General features: G+C 33.7%; 1 protein-coding gene across 1 annotated transcript in view; it reads right to left on the bottom strand.

Annotated features, from left to right (window-relative positions):
* Positions 1-664: 664 nt before the first annotated feature.
* The window catches only part of LOC139982523 (uncharacterized), a 75,443-nt gene continuing 53,947 nt past the window's right edge, over positions 665-22,160 (bottom strand). The window contains exons 12-20 of the mRNA XM_071995416.1: positions 21,975-22,027; positions 18,988-19,035; positions 17,240-17,287; positions 15,670-15,717; positions 8,263-8,310; positions 7,159-7,206; positions 5,757-5,804; positions 2,834-2,859; positions 665-2,360 (exon numbers count right to left, since the gene is read on the bottom strand). Of these exons, the coding sequence (XP_071851517.1) occupies positions 2,324-2,360; positions 2,834-2,859; positions 5,757-5,804; positions 7,159-7,206; positions 8,263-8,310; positions 15,670-15,717; positions 17,240-17,287; positions 18,988-19,035; positions 21,975-22,027 (404 nt within the window). The 3' untranslated portion in view covers positions 665-2,323. The remainder of the gene's footprint in view (positions 2,361-2,833; positions 2,860-5,756; positions 5,805-7,158; positions 7,207-8,262; positions 8,311-15,669; positions 15,718-17,239; positions 17,288-18,987; positions 19,036-21,974; positions 22,028-22,160) is intronic.

Raw genomic sequence — 22,160 nt, 5'->3', positions numbered from 1 at the left:
GCAGCTCTCTCTCTCTCTGTCTCCACCTTTCTCTCTCTCTCATCACAGGACGACGGAACGATACGATAACCCAAATATGTGACAAATCGTGTCTCTAGTATAGCAATTAAAAGTATTTTGATTAGATTAACATTTTGTTAAATAAACAAACTACTCAATTATTATGTAAATAGAAAATAACACTGTCATACACTAACAGTTTACGTTTTCCGTATTTACTGTACAAAAAAAAATGTTTTGCTTGAAGTCGTGATCATAGGCAACTGTTTCACCGTAAATGATAAAGATTTTAACCCTAATTATTATAATCATTTCATTCATCATTTCATTCCATACCAATACTATTGTACAACGGGTTGTGTTGTTTTACGTGATACCCTAAGAATAAAATCACTGCCAAAGCGGCAATACGAACTGGAAACGATCCCAACAGAGAAGAAGCATACAACAAACATCAAGACCCCCCAGAACATTGAACCAGCAAGCAACACACGTCTTTTCGGCACAAAAGTAACAAACCTCTTACAAATACACTTTATCTTTATCTGAAAGGAGTACAGAGTATTGATACAAAAAGAGTACAATAACTGTTTCTTTTTCATTCAAATATCATTTTATTTATACAATTATTATCCCATGAAAGCGGGTTCAAGACAGTAAGCAACTGATATTTCCCATTCTAAGCATATTAAAATCAAAAACAAATAATGAAAAATCGGTTTATATTATACAAGGACAAACATCGTTGAAAATAGATAAAGATATGAAAGAAACAAATTCTCTTCTTTGCATTATCGAAAAATATTGAATGTTATACAATAATAAAATTGTAACCTAACTCTAGATTATTAAGCGAATGTGGACTAGTTACACCAGGAAAGAAAACAAAGTTAGCCACTCGTGACCATTGATTAACGAAGCGTTTTATTTATTCAATAGTAAATAATAAAAGTATAAAAAGAAATAAAAATATATCTTACTCAATGGATACCCCAAATTGCACAAGAACCGTCTTGAAGTCATGTTGATCAAAGTATTTAATTATATGATCAATATTGTTATTGAGTTTACTTCATCAATCAAAACTATCATATTAGTATACTTAATTAATATACGTACGAGCTATAGAGGAATGATTAAATCTGGTCTTTTCTGAATTACGCAAATGAATGTATTTAACAGATAATTGCAGAAAATCCAATGAATTGTCATAAATGCCCTAACTTCTTTAATATAAACGATGTAAGTACAGACCGCTGATTCATTTAATGTGCCATTACACTCAATACCTATGGACGTCGTTGATATTTTGTTATTCTGATTGAATACTGCAGTATTCGAACAGTTCGGTAGAATCGAGCTCGAATAAACAGTGCTCGTTCAAGTCAAATTATGAAAAAAATACGAATTAAAACCTAAGTATTTTGAGAATCTTAAATGTGTTGCTTATTATCAAGTTAGAACTTGTAAATTTATGATTATTAATTCATTACTCTGTAAACTTATTATCCATCGATTATGAACGATTTCTTTGTTTTTGTACAACACGCGGACAATGTAGACGCAACAAAGCTCTTTAAATGTGGCTTACGTGTACATCGTACATAATATACCATTAAGTATCGATGGAAACGTTAATTGTTAATTTCATTAAAATGTATCATACATAATTAAGGGATATAAATCATAAAACACTGAAAATTCAAATGACACGACATAAAAGTACAAGTAGAGAAAACCGTGACATTGCAGATCGAATTTACTCATCTGCTATAGCTTGACGTATGGTGACAATTGTGCCATCTCGTTTCAAAATCAAACCGTGGAATTATATAGACGGTGGGACTATCTTCCTGTTACGACTATGTGTGTCAAAATGATCAGAAAGGTAACATGTATGATTTCGGTCATGGAATGATAATAACGACTGTTTGTATTTACACATAGTGTTGACGAAGCTTGTTTTGCTGAAAAACTTCAACAGCTAATAGAAGAGGGTATCCATATTTTTTTCGAGAGATTCATCTGTCAATAACACCTCTAGAACACGAAAGTGATTATCCAACTCTCCAGTAGCATCTGTTTGACGCAATCGATTTTCATAGTCATGTCAAAGCGAGAGTTTCCTTCATTAATCCACAACAAACCCGCGTAACAACAGTTATACCATCGAGTTGTAAGTTTGCCACTGAATGCCATAGTATACACGGTTAAAGTTACATAAATAAACCGAACTACGGATCTCGGGATGTCGTAGATACGAATATACAACTATATTACTTATTATATTCATTGTCAGTTTCACTCTCAGGTTCTACTACTTTTAAGGTGATATTCTAGCCTTCTGCCATTCTGTATCTCTGCGGAAAAAATAAATTGTATAGTAATAGTTATATTAGTAGCTATATTAAAGGTGTGGGGTAGAGCGACTGCAAGATCATTCAAAACCTAATAACAATCAACGATAGTGTTAAATTAAATCTAGCACACAATATACCCCGAAATATTATACTGACGTAGTGTGGATTATTGTTGCTAATGGTATCAGAACAAATCACCATCGTGCTATGTTGTGAAGAAGATAATTATATCCTCACTTGTGTAAAGTTGTATGATTGATCTTTTGTTTTTAACATAGACCTAACTATAGGGGTAGTGCCATAAATGTTCCCATGTATTATACTTAATAATCCTACCCTTCCCGTCGGGTCCTTTGATCTGTTGTTACCAGATAAACATGTAAAGTTAAATAATTATTATACATAAGCACAGTTTAACAATGTACGATCATTGAACGACACATATTACATGAAAGGATATAGCAATAACTTACTTTAAGTCCTTCCGAAACGATGTCACCTGTTTGCAATAATAACATGATATAGTGTTGGTGAATATTAAGACGTTATAAGTAGTATTTTGGTATGCTTGTTCGCATGACAATTTTCAGACAAAGGTGAACTATGGCTAAGGTGGATGCTATAAACGGCTGTTTTTTCATGACAGTCGATACGTCTCTTTATAGGACATCAAGACGGTCGTCATTGAAACTTTAATTGCTGACAAATTGACTTGTTACTTTCATTGTTAATTTCATTAATTTATATGTTAAATATATGTCGCACAGATATTGTTTTCTTAACTTATGTTGGTTTAAAATTCGTTTTGCTATAATATACAATATGTAATACGTTATGTACATTAGTTCTAGATTTCGTTGATAAATAGTCATATATTTTTACTCACAAGGATAAACTGTGCAGTCACGAACGTTATACAATTTGTATTATTAGAATCGTAATATGAATAAACAAATTTGTCGACAGTTCACAGGTTTGTGTTATTTATCTTTCAACCCTAAATTCCAACAATCCGTTGTCTAACTATTATTAAGATTGTAAATGATGTTGGTAAGTTAGTTAACAAACAACGCTGTAAATTATTCGTTAAAAGTTTAGTACCTTACTTAAGTTAATCAGATAATAATAAACAGTCAAACAAACATCTCGAGTTATTTATATAACATATAACGAACTAGCTCAGTACAAAGTAGCATTCAACACGATTGGTCTGTGTCGTAATGGGATAGATGGGAGCAGTTAAGATATATGTACGCTCTCTTTTACCAGAAAGCAAACAGTGCTTTTATCGGACTTTACAGACAACAGAAATATGGATGTATAAATATGAGAAGGGATACTTCAGCATAGAATACACTTGATTGCGTATGTTGGAAGCGACGTCTAGGGCAGAGGCTACAATGACAATCCGGAAGAGCTGGGCTGGATTTAGTGCCTACTGTGTTGCGTTCCTAGTCCAAAGATTTTATTAAACATCTTCATAAATGTATTGTAATTCCTACACGTACAACCGTTACTGTGGTCACTATTGTTATAGTACGCTTCTCATTATGGGTAGCATTTATCGCAGAGCGCAACGGAAAAAGAAAAGAGTTGTATTCAGTTGACTTATTGACTTTCTCGGTCTTAAAATCTCTTCTAGTTTATCAGATTTTGTTGATGACGACTATTTATGTTCACTGTGATATCCTTTGCAACCAATACAGTTCGTCTCTCCATTGCATAATGGTGATTTTTGTTTTACGCCTTTGTCTTGGAGGGTCCTGCGGTTATGTATGAGGGTCTGTATCGCACCCAGTCAGAATGGGGGGGGGGGTATGGTAAACAAATAGCTATTTTCTTATTTAATTGCTTCGACGTTGTTTTTAACATCTACATCAGGAAAATCATTTAGTTAAGAAACGCTTTCGTGGTTATATACCTTAATTTTGTCCCCTTTATTTTTTGGAATTAATGCCTCAATAATGTATCATTTTTCCGGTTTATACTTTTGGTTACTCTAGAGTTATTAGCATAATTAGCATATTTAAGTATGTGAAGGAGCCTGGTAATCTCAAAATTCACTTTCAATCATCGCTTATAAGGGATAACGCGCCGAACCATCACAGCATTAGTGATCCTCACGTCCCGTCCTCATATCAGGCTGGAAGAGTATCTCAGACATACGTCATGTTTTAAAGCTCAATAGTATGTTACTGCCCATCGTGTAAAAGCGCTCTCTAAAATATGCGACAAAACAATAACACGAATAGTTGTGATGATCATTTTCAATATTATTGACGATATCATATTATTAGCCAATGGAAAATGTATATTCACACTGTGTCAATGACAGTTTTTAATTGTGAAGTTATTTATTTCATATATCTTTATTTTTTATTGATTCAACTTTATTTTTTTTTCTATCTATTTTCTTTTATTCTTATTTCGAATGAAATATTTCGTCTTATAGTTGTACAGTTTTTAAGGATATTTTACTAGTTTGGAAACTGATAAGAGTTTAATTTTCCATTTGTTTAATTTTTATTTTCTGCGGGAAAGTCTGCTCATGTTCTAAAAAAGTGCTCCGTTGATCATGTGTGACTCATAAAATGTCGTATACACATCGTCCGCTTCTCCCGAAACATATATTTGCACAATCGCAAGTGGCTCTTATTCTAGTTTGGGTAATTTTCGATGAGTTTGACATTAAAATTTACCACATTCTTACAACAGGTCATATTCACACAACACCACGATAACATCAATGAGATCAATCTGAGAGACCATATATAAGACATACCTAGCTAGTTGTGAACCAGTTACAATAAACATAATTAGTCTTTCGGATATTAATATTTAAAGTATTTATTGTTTTTCACAAAGTAGAGTTGAATGTTTGTATTTTGTTTATCAGGTGTTTGTTCTTTTTTCCTCTTTTTTTGGGGGGGGGGGGGGGAGGGGTGGGATTATGAATTCCTACGTTCCTAATTTGTTTGATGTAAGACTATTTTCAAGCGTTTTTATTTATCGTTTCTCTCATTTTAATGTCTAATATCAGCAGACTGAGACCAATTTACCACAGATTACTACATATCATACAGGTACAATCGTCCGTGTTATGCATGCGTAGACTTAACAAATCCTTTCCTATTATGATATTTAATTAATTCGAAGAAGCTCTCAAGTTAGGTTTCTGATTCATCTTTATGCAGAAAATATGTCGGTACCTCATCTCTATTTTAACAGTACTCGCCAATGTCAGATTGATGATATACAAGTCCTTGCTAAATCTGATATTGTGACTGTACGGACTCTGAAATACATTTCTCCATACTGTTTATGTAATAACCATATATTTACATTCTAGTAAGATCAAACCACTGATTGAGTATAATAAAATACCCATCAACATACCGCATCGTTATACTCTGTATCAGATATCTCCTGTATAGTATAAATGTCCTGTAGTTAAAAGCAGAGAAACGATTATCAGACTAATAAATATATGACGTCATGAACATCATCGAGACAGTGGTCATCATGAAATATTTCGTTTCAGAAAAAAACAAAGGGTAAATACTCAACTAGGAAAAACAATAACAAGATGAACATCATTCGTTACACATTAAGTTTATCTTTCATATGAGGAGATCAGCATGAAAGACATAATTAATAAAAGCAAATATTTTAAAGAAAACTTGATTTCCTAAGGAACGACACCGGCTTTCAATCAATGCGCTTGTTTGTCAATTTGTCTTATTTATGTTAATTATATACATGTATGGTTTTTTTTAACATGAAACATTTTAGTAGATATATACCCACCCACATACACTCGCACAAATATATATATATATATATATAAATATATATCTACCAAAATGTTGCTTGTTTTACAGAAATAATAGCTAGTAGTATCTACGCATTTCGGTATTTGTTTGTCTCGGAGAGGGAGGGTGGGGAGGGTGTTGGAATCATACAATATGCATTTGTTATACAAGCCCTACCGTACATTTCATTGTAACCAACTGTACATAAAATGTGTATATATATATATATATATATATATATATATATATATATATATATATTACCCATGCTAATTTATATATGGCTATATATGGCGTTATCATGCTAGTTTAGCTACTACAGCGTCGCCATAGCTTGAAAGCAAGTCAGCATTTCTTAGCAATAGACAGAAGGTGCCAGCTTCGTCTAGGGACGTTTAAAAAAAAAAAATGGTCAAAACCTAATTGTAATTTTTGACTGAGCAATGTCACAAACCACGTGTATTTTCACACTCCTAATAGGAATAAAGAAATATATTGTGGTACATTTTTTTATCATCCTAATCCGTAAGGTTGGTATTATGAGTTCAGATTTATAATGAGATAGGAATTACCAGTACAGAAACATGATTTAAATTTCCCAAACCCACATGATAGTTGGTAATAAATCCCAAAATTACGTGGATCTTGGTAATACCGTTTGCTTATATTACAGGTTTACATCCATTGAGGTGGGCGGATATTACCGCTATGAAGAAGGATTAATATATTTTTAGAAGTATCTATATATGACAAGTCCTTTTCTTATCCTGATATATGACTAGTCCCTGTCTTATCCTGTTGTACTTAATTTTTTGCAGTATTTGCAAATGCCAGATTGATGATAAAGTCCACACTACACCGATCTTTCTGATATCGTTACTGGACGCGCATTGAATTTTTCCAGACAGATGTTAATCATAGCCATCTATTTACATCCTAGGATCAAACCACTGGTTATGAGTGTAAAACAAAACATATCAACATACCTTAAAATTAGACTTTGTCTCTGCTATGTCCTGTCTAGGTGTATTGTGCTGTAGTGAAAAGCAAGAAACACGGTGATCAGAGTAATATATATATATATATATATATATATATATATATATATATATATATATATATATATATATATATATGTGTGTATATATATGTATATAAATATATATATACATATATATACATATATATATATATGTATATATGTATATATACATATATATATATATATGTATATATATATATATATATATATATATATATACATATATACATATATATATATATATATATATACCATTATATAGGCCTATATATATATATATATATATATATATATATATATATATATATATATATACCATTATATATGGCTCTACATAGCTATATCATGCCAGTTAAGCTAATACTGCGCCGCCATAGCTTAATAGCAAGTCAGCATTACTTAACAATAGATAGAATATGCAACCTTTGTCTAGGGACGTTTTAAAACCAGGAAACATTTTGAAAAACTTAATATTAACTTTTGACTGAGTAATGTCACAAATCACATGCATTTACACTTTTAATATAAATAAAGTGCTGTATTGTGATACATTTTTTATCATTCTAATCCGTAAGGTTGGTATTATGAGTTCAGTTTTATAATGAGATAGGATTTACCAGTACAGAAAAATGATTTAAAATTTCCAGAACCCAAATGATCGTTGGTAATAATCCCAAAATTACGTGGATCTTGGTAATACCATTTGCTTATATTACATGTAGGTAAACATCCATCGAGGTGGGCGGATATGACTGCGATGAGGAAGAATTAATATATTTTTAGAAGTATCTATATATGACAAGTCCCTGTCATATCCTCACATATGACAAGTCCCTGTCTTATCCTGTGTTGATACCTCGTCGTTAATTTTTAAAAGTATTTACAAATGCCAGATTTATGATAAAGTCCACACTATACCGATCTTTCTGATATCGTGACTGTACGCGCACTGAAATTTTTTTCCAGACATTTGTATATGATAGCCATCTATTGACATTCTCGGATCCAACCACAGATTATGAGTGTAAAACAAAACGTATCAAAATACCTTAACATAATATTTTGTATCTGTGGTCTTCTGTTTAGTTTGATTGTGCTGTAGTGAAAAGCAAGAAACACGGTGATCAGAGTAATATATACATATATGACGTCATGAACATCATAGAGACGGTCGAATCAGGAAATGTTTTCTTTCTTTAACGAAAGAGAGAAAATACTCGACGAGGATAAAACAATAAAGCATAATATTAACTTTATCGTTGATATATGGTGATCAGAATAAAATACATATTTGGTAAACAAAATACATACATTTTCAGTAAAGTTTTTTCCTAAAGATCAATAACTCCTTTGAATCAATGCGGATGTTTGTCCATTTGTCTATATTTGTGTTGATAATATGGATTTATTTATGTAGAATTATACATAATCATATTTCTACCAAAATATTTCGTGTTTCAAGACTGGAATAATAGCTAGTAGTACCTCCTTACCACGGTTCTTCATTTAGATACCGAGGTGGAAATCTCAAAATATTGATTTATTTACGAGACCTACCGAATCGTATAGATATGCATATTTCATTGGCTGTAACCAGTGTCATAACACACGGGGTGGGCAGTGGTAGAGTTCCACCCTCCATAGAAGTGATCGTTAGTGAAACGGGTAAAAGAAGCTAATGATATTTCATGTTAACCTCAGACCTGGGTATATCTAAATTCCGGGTGTTTGTGATGGATAGTGTATATCATATTTTTTTATATTGGCTGTATCATATGACAAAGATTTACTTTATTTGCGTAGTGCCATGTTGTTTTTCCGTGTTGCTTTTCTATTTCATAGCATATATTGTCATTCGCCGTTCCAACTCTCAATTCCACAACTCATTTCATTTATTTTTTTCTTCGCAATATAAATACAAGGAATTTAACTAAGTGACTAAACATATCAACAACAGGGAGAATTGTGAAATAAGCATTCCAAAAATTCTAGTCTAGTAGAGCGCTCTCATAAATAAATAAAAAGAATAGTACAAAAAACAGTAACACTTATATCCACCCACACACCAAAAACATACGAATAACCCACCCACCTCACCCCCACCACCTAAAATACATACACAATTGAATACAAATACAAATACACACACGCATATAAATATATATATATATCTATATATATATATCTATATATATGTTGATACTAGATGAGACTAGTGGAACACTAGTAGTTGTAACTCGGAGTTTCACGCTTTGTAGCGATCTTCAGACAACTGGTAGCTTAAAGTTATGCTCCATGAATATATAGGATCCTCGTCGGGATTACCGGGGATTATGCGGTTGTTGGTGTATTGTTCTGCCTGGGTATTCTCTTTCGCGTCCGTTCTGTTTGTGGGTTTGTAAGACTTTCTTCGGTGTTCGGCTGTTGGTGTATTCTCTTTTGCGTCCGATCTGTTGTTGGGGTTTTTTGTCTTCCTTCGGTGCTCGCTCCTTTGTTGTCATGGTTACGTTCACGTCAGCAGTATTATACACCGTCCCGTGAGCCTTCACTCCGGACTTACCCGCCACTTTCTCCAATACGCGTCCTTTGCTACCATTACTGTGCTACGAAGCCAATCTCAATCCATAAGTGCCTCATCATAAGGAGTTTTTTATTTTTTCCGTCCGCCGCCTTAGGCTGGAGACAAATTTTCTCTGGTAAGTGAAGTTTTGCTCGATTTTTCATTGTACAAGAAGCCATTTAGATCCAAAAGGGAGGGGCTGTTTTGCCATTATGGCAACCCCTAACCCAACTTTAACTGACCCCCTTGATGACAACCTTAACCTTCTTGACTTTGATATAAATGACTGGATCCCAGTTCAAAACAGTAGGAAAAGACAACGCCCTAATTCCGTTGAGGCAAACCCATCCCCAAACTCCAAGACAGCCCCAAAAAAATCCGCCCAATCAATCATCGTCTCAGGTATCCTCCCAGAAACATCAAATAACCCTATAACCCTAGCTAAACTAATCAACGAAGAGAAACCAAACGCCATGATACTAAACATAAACCGTCTCCGCAGTAACGACATACTAATTACCCCCCATGACCCTAAATCGGCAAATATTCTCCTTCAACCATGGACACAAAATACTAAATTAGGCAACCCCAAACCTAGAATCCCCCAAAAAACAAGATCAAGAAATTTCTCAGTAGTTGCCTGCGGTATAAACCCCGAAATCCAAATTAAAGATATCGAAGAGGAACTAAAAGAACAAGAATACTCACCAACCCAAACAAAAAGATTAATCAGTCGAGCAACAAACAACCCTACCTGGAAGGTAAAAATAACTTTCGAAGATAAAGAACAGCAACAAACACTGATCAAACAAGGCCTTTACCTAGGATATTCCAAACACAAAACTGAAGAATATAACGAACCCCCCCAAGTAACCCAATGCTTCAAATGCCAGCTCTTTGGGCACACTCATCACACCTGCAAAAATCAAACCAGATGCCTAAGATGTGGAGAAAACCACCGGGTCAAAGAATGCCCAGAACAAAAAGAAAATACGAAATGCGCAAACTGTTCAGGGAGTCATGCCGCCCTTTACAAAGGCTGCCCCAAATTTAAAGAAGCCAAAACAGAAGCAATTAACAAACAACAAGTACAGAAAACTTATGCAAATGTCACAAAAGCTGCCCCTAAAATCGAAATTACAAACAAAATCGCAACCGAAGAAAAACTTAATATCACTACATTTGTAATTGAATTAGTTCAATATACCTTTCAAAAAGCCAACATCAGCATTAAACCTGAAGACCTTGCTAGCTACTCCACCGTTCTAGCATTAAAACACCTCAACTTAAATATCCCGAAAACTTTAATTATGGAACGTCTCCATCAACCTTCAATATTCAGCCCTCCTCAATCACCAAAATGACAAACAACCTCCCACCTTCGATTAAGTTCCTCCACCTAAACATAAACAGTATCCTTCCAAAACTGAGTCTCCTACTAAGTTTAATTACCAACCACTCCCCTGATGTCATTTCGCTAAATGAAACTAAACTAAACCCAAAATCCCACCTGAACATCCCAGGTTACCAAATTTTTAGAAATGATATCTCCCGCTCTAGAGGAGGAGTACTTATAGCTGTAAAAACTAATCTCAATGCCACTCTCCTCTCCAACCCAACTCAAACAAATAATCAAATAATTGAAATCGTACTCGAAAGAGATAATAAGCCTCTCCACATTATTAGCTACTATAGTCCCCCAAGAGAGCCCATATCAACTGATATAATAAAAAAATGCTCTAACAAAAACACAATTCTACTAGGAGATCTAAACGCCCACCACATCATTTTTGGCAGCTCCAAAATAACTGAAAAGGGCATATCCCTCTTAGAATTGTGTGATAAACACAACTTAACTATAAAAAACCAAAATACCAAAACTAGGATAAACCCAATAAACAATAATACTGAACTACTGGACTACGCCATAACCTCAAACCACCTCGCAACTAAAACTCATTCAACTCAAATCCTAGAAGATAACCTAATTAGTGACCATCTTCCACTCCTCTTTGAGCTAGACTTAAACCTAAATCGCATTCAAAATAACGATTTAACATATAACTACAATAAAACAAACTGGACAACATTTAAAGAGGAACTTGTAACATATAACACTATCCCCATTTACCAAAACCACAACAACGATCTAAATTATATTGACAACTACTGTGACAGCATTGCCCAACATATCTTCAATATCTTCAAAAAACATTGTCCGTTAAAAACAAAACAAAACAAAAATCGAAAACTAAATAGGAATATTCTTACACTAATTAAACTCAGACGCCGTCTTCGCAGAACCTATATGATCTCTCGAGATCCAACTCTAAAAACCCAAATTAACCAACTTAAAAAACAAATAAATAGACAAATTTTGGCGGACGACCAAAAACGAGTCCAAAACAAATGCGATTCGATCATAAATGAAAAAAACCCAAAACACTTCTGGAAAAACTTAAAAAACATCATAAATCCCATTCTAACCCCAAACACTGGTAATTCAGACCAAGGCATTAAAGATGATGCAGGTAACCTGATCACAAATACACAAGATCAAATTAAGCTAATTGAATCACACTTTAAAAATATTTTTAATATCTTTGATGGCCCCCCTTACGATAACAATTTCAAACAAGAAATAGACCAAACAATTAGCAGAAATGCAATCAGCTTTACCCCCAACTCCTCAGGATATCTCAACGATAACATCCCTCTACTAAAAAAAATAGACTTAAACGATTGGTATAGCGCCACAAAAAAATGCAAAAATACCTCCTCCCCTGGTCTTGACAATATTAATTACTTAATGCTTAAAAAATCCCCACCAATTTTCATCAACTCTCATATTATCCCTCTTTTTAACGATTTACTTAGACTGGGCTATTTCCCAACCCCGTGGAAATACGCAAAAATGATTCTAATACCTAAACCAAATAAAGACCGCACCAAAATACAAAACTACCGCCCAATTAGCCTCCTCCCAGCCCTTGGCAAAATTTTTGAAAGAATAATAGATAACCGCACTAGAACTCACTTAGAACTAAATGATTATTTCTCCCCATCTCAATCAGGTTTCCGTACACACAAATCTACCTTAAATCAAACTTTTCGTCTTTCCGAAGAAATCCGAATCGGATTCATTAAAAAACAATATACCACTGCCCTCTTCCTTGATGCCGAAAAAGCATTTGACAAAACCTGGCACAACGGCATAAAAATTAAGCTACTAAACTATAATCTTCCCCCCAATTACACCAGACTCCTTTCCTCTTTCCTTAATGATCGCAACACAAAAATTTACTACAAAAACCATCATTCTAACCCCATTCCACTTCGTGCAGGCACCCCTCAGGGCGCTGTTCTCAGTCCCCTCCTCTACACCCTGTTTGTAAATGATCTAAACATCCCCCCTCTCTCAAACTGCAACTATAGCCAGTACGCTGACGATATAGCCATCTGGAGCACCAGTAAAAATATTCATATAACGGAACTTAATCTCAAAAAAGCAATTACACATCTCGAAAACTGGTGCTCAATGTGGAGAATAAAAATAAACCCCTCAAAATCTAACTTAGTCAATTTCTCCTTTAAAAACTCAAAACTTCGTAACTATATTTCCAAAATTAACCTGTTCAACTCCCCAATCACTGCCTCTCCCAATGCAACCTTCCTTGGTATCACTTTTGATAATAAACTATCCTTTAACCTACACTGTACTAGAACCGCAGGCCGCTGCTGGTCCCACCTTAAATACATCCAAATCCTCTCACATAAGTATAATTTCCCTGCGAAAACCACTATCCAAATCTACAACTCCAAAATAAAACCAATTCTCAGTTACGGAAGCATCTCTCTGCTTACCATCTCAGACTCCAATAAACAAATCCTAAGTAGAATCCACACTACAGCTTACCGACTTGCCCTAAAAATCCCTTCTTATATAGCTACCTCTCACGTTCTCCTCGCAGGAAATACAAAATCCTTATTCACCCTACTCTTAGAATTTAATACCAAACTATACAAAAACAACCTAGAGAATGATCCATTGATCAATAAACTTCTATTGAAACATAATGTAGCATTAACTTACTTCCGTAAAAACCACCACCTCTCTGTATTCAAACTTCTTACCTAAAGCCTCTCCTCTTTAGAAAGTCCATTTCCTAAGTGGGTCTAACCACAAACTCCAGGTGTACTTATACTCTAAGTACAACTCCATTAATCCCACTAAGTAGCAACCACTTCCGACCAAAACAATAGAATCCGCTCTGTCTTCTTTATCCCATTTAAATAGAAATTCCTCCCCCTTTAGTGATCCATACCTAATTGGCTCCTCAGCTCCGACCTCCTGTGTACTTATGGCTTCTTAACAATGTTAATCGAACAATACTTCACTTCTCAGCATCTCCCTGTTTGAATAATAGACAACTTTCCCTAGAAAAAAAAAAAAAAAAAAAAAAAAAAAAAAAAAGTGTCTATTCTACAAAACTTAAATATTATCCCCCGTAGGACCTCTTGCGAGGTCGAACAGGGGTAAATTCCTTTATTGTTGTTGTGTTGTGCTCGCTCCTTAGTTGTGTGTGGTTCTCTTGGCGGTGTTTGGTGGTTGGACTGGAGTTGATTATGTAGAACTTGTTTTCGTGGCGACACTTCGATATGAGCTCTGGGCGTTTGTTCAGGAGGGTCCGTTTGTCTGTGTTGATAATGATGAGTTTTTCAGTGAGACAGAGGTTGCACCGCTTCGACTCGTTGCTGTAGGCTTTGGCTCTGCTGGCGATCGACCAATTGATAGTGAATGGCTGGTTGTTCTGTTTCACATCGTCTTACAAACCCACAAACAGAACGGACGCGAAAGAGAATACCCAGGCAGAACAATACACCAACAACCGCATAATCCCCGGTAATCCCGACGAGGATCCTATATATTCATGGAGCATAACTTGAAGCTACCAGTTGTCTGAAGATCGCTACAAAGCGTGAAACTCCGAGTTACAACTACTAGTGTTCCACTAGTCTCATCTAGTATCAACATATATTCCGCTCTGTCCAATGGACATAGAGCACTCTGCGCCAAGATAGACGCCAACCTACTCTATATATCTATATATAAATATATATCTATATATATATATATATATAAATGGGTATATATATATATATATATATATATATATATATATATATATATATACCCATTGCTAATTTATATATGTCTTTATATAGCTATATCTTGCTAGTTTAGCTAATACTACGTCGCCATAGCTTGATAGCAAGTCAGTATTTGTTAACAGTGGATAGAATATGCCAGCTTTGTCTATGGACGTTTCAAAAACAAACATTTTAAAAACTTAATTGTAATTTTTGAATGAATAATGTCACAAATCACATGCATCTACACTTTTAATATAAATAAAGTGCTCTCTTGTGGTACATTTTCATAACATCCTTATCCGTAAGGTTTGTGTGATGAGCTCAGTTGTTTTATGAGATAGGAATTACCAGTACTGAAAAATGATTTGAATTTCCCAAACCCACATGATCGTTTGTAATAAATCCCAAAATTACGTGGATCTTGGTAATACCGTTTGCTTATTTTACATGTTTATATCCATTGAGGTGGGCGGATATGACCGCGTTGAGGAAGAATTAATATATTTTTAGAGATATATGACAAGTCCCTATCTAATCCTGTGTTGATATCACTTCCTTAATTTTTAAAAGTATTTGCAAATGCCAGATTGATGATATAGACGTCCACACTTCACCGATCTTTCTAATATCGTGACTGTACGCGCACTGAAATTTTCCAGACATTTGTTTATGACAGCCATCTATTTACATTCTAGGATCAAACCACTGATTATGAGTGTAAAACAAAACTTTTCAACATACCTTAAAATTATATTTTGTATCTGTTGTCTCCTGTCTAGGTGTATTGTGCTGTAGTGAAAAGCAAGAAACACGGTGATCAGAGTAATATATACATATATGACGTCATGAATATCATGGCGACAGTCGAATCAGGAAATGTTTCCTTTCATTAACAAAAGAGAGAAAATACTCGACTAGGATTAAACAATAAAAAAAATAAAACACTAAGTTTATCTTTGATATGAGGTGCTCAGCATAAAATACATCTTTGATGAAAAAATATATATATATTTACAGTATAGTTTTATTTTCCTAAAGGCCATTAACTCTTTTGAATCAATGCGCATGTTTGTCCATTTGTCTATATTTGTGTTGATTGTATTCATGTATGGATTTATTTATATAGAATTATACATAATCATATTTCTACCAAAATATTTCGTGTTTCAAGACTGGAATAATAGCTAGTAGTACCTCCTTACCACGGTTCTTCTTTCAGACAGAGAGGTGAGAGGTGAATATCTCAAAATATTCCTTTTTTTGCTAGACCTATACCGAATTGTATAGATATGCATATTTCATTGGCTGTAACCAGTGTCATAACACATGGGGTGGGCATTGGTAGAGTTCCACCCTCCATAGAAGTGATCGTTAGTAAAACTAGTTAAAAAAAAAGCTAATGATATTTCATGTTAACCTCGGACCTGGGTATATCTAAATTCCAGGAGTTTGTGATGGATAGTGTATATCATATTTTATTTATATTGGCTATATCATATGACAAAGATTTACTTTATTTGCGTAGTGCCATGTTGTTTTTCCGTGCTGCTTATCTATTTCATTACATATCTTGTCTTTGGCCGTTCCTACTCTCAATTCCTTATATATGACTATATCACGATAGTTTGGCCAATACTGCGTCGCCATAATTCCATAGCAAGTCAGCATTTCTTAACAGTAGACAGAATGTGCCAGCTTCGTCTAGGGACGTTTAAAAAGAACATTGAGAACCTTAATTTGAATTTTTGACTAAGCAATGTCACAAATCACATGTATTTACACTTTTAATAGGATTAAAGTGCTGTATTGTGATACATTTTTTATCATCCTAATCCGTAAGGTTGGTATTATGAGTTCAGTTTTATAATTAGATAGGAAGTACCAGTACAGACAAATGATTTAAATTTCCCAAACCCACATCATAGTTGGAAATAAATCCCAAATTTACTTGGATCTTGGTAATACCGTTTGTTTATATTACATGTAGGTTTACATCCATCGAGGTGGGCGGATATGACTGCAATGAGGAAGAATTTATATATTTTTAGAAGTATCTATATATGACAAGTCCCTGTCTTATCCTCACATATGACAAGTCCCTGTCTTATCCTGTGTTGATATCTTGTACTTAATTTTTTGCAGTATTTGCAAATGCCAGATTGATGATAAAGTCCACACTACACCGATCTTTCTGATATCGTGACTGTACGCGCACTGATTTTTTTCCAGACATTTGTATATGAAAGCCATCTATTTACATTTTAGGATCAAACAACTGATTATGAGTGTAAAACAAAACTTATCAACATACCTTAAAATTATATTTTGTATCTGTTGTCTCCTGTCTAGGTGTTTTGTGCTGTAGTGAAAAGCAAGAAACACGGTGATCAGAGTAATATATACATATATGACGTCATGAATATCATCGAGACAGTCGAATCAGGAAATGTTTCCTTTCATTAACAAAAGAGAGAAAAAACTCGACTAGGATAAAACAATAAAAACATAAAACATTAAGTTTATCTTTGATATGAGGTGATCAGCATAAAATACATCTTTGATAAGCAAAATATATATATATTTTCAGTAAAGCTTCATTTCCTGAAGAACAATAACTCCTTTGAATCAATGCGCGTGTTTGTCCATTTGACAATATTTGTGTTGATAATATGGATTTATTTATGTAGAATTAAACATAATTATATTTCTACCAAAACATTTCATGTTTTAAGACGAGAATAATAGCTAGTAGTACCTCGTTACCACGGTTCTTCATTCAGATACCGAGGTGGAAATCTCAGAATATTCATTTATTTTAAAAGACCTACCGAATCGTATAGATATGCATATTTCATTGGATGTAACCAGTGTCATAACACATGGGGTGGGCAGTGGTAGAGTTCCACCCTCCATAGAAGTGATCGTTAGTTAAAGGGGTAAAAGAAGCTAATGATATTTCATGTTAACCTCAGACCTGGGTATATCTAAATTCCGGGTGTTTGTGATGGATAGTGTATATCATATTTTTTTTATATTGGCTGTATCATATGACAAAGATTTACTTTATTTGCGTAGTGAAATGTTGTTTTTCCGTGCTGCTTATCTATTTCATTACATATATTGTCTTTGGCCGTAAACTCCGAGTTACAACTACTAGTGTTCTACTAGTCTCATCCAGTATCAACATTTATTCCACTCTGTCCAATGGACATAGAGCACTCTTCGCCAAGATAGACGCCAACCTACTCTATATATATATATATATATATATATATATATATATATATATATATATATATATATGTATATATATATATATATATATATATATATATATATATATATATATATATATATATACCCTTTTCGAATTTATATATGGCTTTAACAGCTATATCTTGCTAGTTTAGCTAATACTACGTCGCCATAGCTGGATAGCAAGTCAGCATTTATTAACAGTAGATAGAATATGCCAGCTTTGTCTAGGGAAGTTTTAAAAACAAACATTTTAAAAACTTAATTGTAATTTTTGACTGAGTAATGTCACAAATCACATGCATCTACAATTTTAATAGAAATAAAGTGCTCTCTTGTGGTTCATTTCCATAACATCCTTATCCGTAAGGTGTGTGTGATAAGCTCAGTTTTATTATAAGATTGGAATTACCAGTACTGAAAAATGATTTGAATTTCCCAAACCCACATGATCGTTTGTAATAAATCCCAAAATTACGCGGATCTTGGTAATACCGTTTGCTATATTACAGGTTTATATCCATTGAGGTGGGCGGATATGACCGCGTTGAGGAAGAATTACTACATTTTTAGAGATATATGACAAGTCCCTGTCTAATCCTGAGTTGAAATCTCGTCCTTAATTTTTAAAAGTATTTGCAAATGCCAGATTGATGATATAGACGTCCACACTTCACCGATCTTTCTGATATCGTGACTGTACGCGCACTGAATTTTTCCAGACATTTGTTTATAATAACCATCTATTTACATTCGAGGATCAAACCACTGATTATGAGTGTAATACAAAACATATCAACATACCTTAAAATTATATTTTGTATCTGTTGTATCCTGTCTAGTTTGTTTTTTCTGTAGTGAAAAGCAAGAGAATCGATGATTAGACTAATAAATATATATATGACGTCATGAATATCATCGAGACAGTCGAATCGGGAAATGTTTCCTTTCTTTAACAAAAGAGAGAAAATACTCGACGAGGATAAAACCATAACATTAACTTTATCTTTGATGTATGGTGATTAGATCAGCATAAAATACATCTTTGATGAAAACTACATATATATTTTCAGTAAAGTTTTATTTCATAAAGGACAATAACTCCTTTGAATCAATGCGCATGTTTGTCCATTTGTCTATATTTGTGTTGATTGTATACATGTATGGATCTATTCATATGGAATTATACATAATCATATTTCTACCAAATTATTTCATATCTCAAGACTAGAATAATAGCTAGTAGTACCTCCTTACCTCGGTTCATCTTTCAGATAGGGACTTGAGAAGTAGAAATCTCACAATATTCATTTGTTATACAAGCTCTATACCGAATCGTATAGATATGCATATTTCATTGGCTGTAACCAGTGTCATAACACATGGGGTGGGCAGTGGTCAAGTTCCATCCTCCGCAGAAGTGATCGTTAGTAAAACGAGTTAAAAAAAAAGCTAATGATATTTCATGTTAACCTCGGACCTGGGTATATCTAAATTCCAGGAGTTTGTGATGGATAGTGTATATCATATTTTATTTATATTGGCTATATCATATGACAAAGATTTACTTTATTTGCGTAGTGCCATGTTGTTTTTCCTTGCTGCTTATCTATTTCATTACATATATTGTCTTTGGCCGTTCCTACGCTCAATTCCTTTTATTTGACGATATCATGCTGGTTTAGCTAATACTGCGTCGCCATAGTATCATAGCAAGTCAGCATTTCTTAACAGTAGACAGAATGTGCCAGCTTCGTCTAGGGACGTTTTAAAAAAAACATTTTGATTAAAACTTAATTGTAATTTTTGACTGAGCAATGTCACAAATCACATGTATATACACTTCTAATAGGAATAAAGTGCTGTATTGTGGTACAGTTTTATATCAACCTCATCCCTAAGGTTGGTATAATGAGTTCAGTTTTATTATTAGATGGGGAATTACCAGTACAGAAAAATGATTTGACATTCCCAAACCCACATGATCGTTGTATATAATCCCAAAATTATCTTGTTAATACCGTTGGCTAATATTACAGGTTTACATCCATTGAGGTGGGCGGATATGACCGCGATGAGGAAGAAATAATATATTTTTAAGTTTTCTATATATGAAAAGTCCTTTTCTTATCATGTATTGATATCTTGTCCTTCATTTTTAATAGTATTTACAAATGCCAGATTTATGATAAAGTCCACACTATACCGATCTTTCTGATATCGTGACTGTACGCGCACTGATTGTTTTCCAGACATTTGTATATGATAGTCATCTATTTACATTCTAGGATCACACCACTGAAAATGAGTGTAACACAAAACGTATCAACATACCTTAAAATTATATTTTGTATCTGTTGTCTCCTGTCTAGGTGTATTGTGCTGTAGTGAAAAGCAAGAAACACGGTGATCAGAGTAATATATACATATATGACGTCATGAACATCATAGAGACGGTCGAATCAGGACATTTTTCCTTTCTTTAACAAAAGAGAGAAAATACTCGACTAGGATAAAACAATAAAAACATAAAACATTAAGTTTATCTTTTATATGAGGTGATCAGCATAAAATACATCTTTGATTAAAAATAAAAGAAATTGAGTAAAGTTTATTTCTTAAAGAACAATAACGGCTTTGAATCAATGCGCATGTTTGTCAATTTGTCTATATTTGTGTTGATTGTACACATGTATGGATTTCTTCATATATAAGTATACATAATCATATTTCTACCAAAATATTTCATGTTTCAAGACTGGAATAATAGCTAGTTGTACCTCCTTACCTCGGTTCTTCTCTCAGATAGTGAGGTTAGAGGTGGAAATCTCAAAATATTCCTTTCTTTTACAAGACCTACCGCATCGTATAGATATGTTAAACGAGTAAAAGAAGCTAATGATATTTCATGTTAACCTCGGACTTGGGTATATCTAAATTCCAGGTGTTTGTGTTGGATAGTGTATATAATATTTTATTTATATTGAATATAATAAATTACAAAGATTTACTTTATTTGCGTAGTGCCATGTTGTTTTTCCGTGCTGCTTATCTATTTCATTACATATATTGTCTTTGGCCGTTCCTACTTTCAATTCCTTATATATGACTATATTATGATAGTTTGGCCAATACTGCGTCGCCTTAGTTTTTATAGGAAGTCAGCAATTCTTAACATTATACATAATGTGACAGCTTTGTCTAGGGACTTTTATAAACACATTTTGAAAACCTTCATTTTGGACTGAGTAATGTCTCATGCATTTACAATTTTAATAGAAATAAATAGCTGTATTGTGGTTAAATTTTATATCATCCTAATCCGTACGTTTGTATTATGAGCTATTATCAGATAGTGAATTACTATTATAGAAAAATGATTTGAATTTCCCAAACCTACATGATCGTTGGTAATAATCCCAAAATTACGTGGATCTTGGTAATACCGTTTGCTTATATTACAAGTTTATATCCTTTGAGCTGTGCGGATATGACCGTGAGGAAGAATTAATATATGACAAGTCTCTGTCTTATCCTGTGTTAATATTTCGTCCTTAATTTTTAACAGTATTTGCAAAAGCCAGATTGATGATAAAGAAGTCCACACTACATAAGAAGAGTGTAGTCTAGGCGATTGTTTTTACGCAAATATACATTGCATAAAAAATACATTACTACGTAAACATCATAATCCGCAACGATATATATATATATATTATTAGTTGACATTGGTAGTTAATGTAACTTCAATACTGCAACGATAAAAAATAAATAAACCACTTCATACTCACCATCCATCTACCAGATTGAAGGTTGAGGTAACACCTGCACTCCCCCCATGAGACTATAATTCCGATGAAAGATGTACAAAATAGAATTTAAAACAGTTGTTAAAAATGTTCTGTGGAGTTAATCTCATAAGTGTTAACATTTCTCTGCAAATTATTCTGCTTATATAGATCAGCATGGAGCTTATA

The sequence above is a fragment of the Apostichopus japonicus genome, chromosome 16 (assembly GCF_037975245.1).
Source record: "Apostichopus japonicus isolate 1M-3 chromosome 16, ASM3797524v1, whole genome shotgun sequence".
NCBI lineage: Eukaryota > Metazoa > Echinodermata > Holothuroidea > Aspidochirotida > Stichopodidae > Apostichopus > Apostichopus japonicus.
Note: the sequence above shows the minus strand (reverse complement) of the source record. Positions and strands in the feature narration are given on the sequence as shown.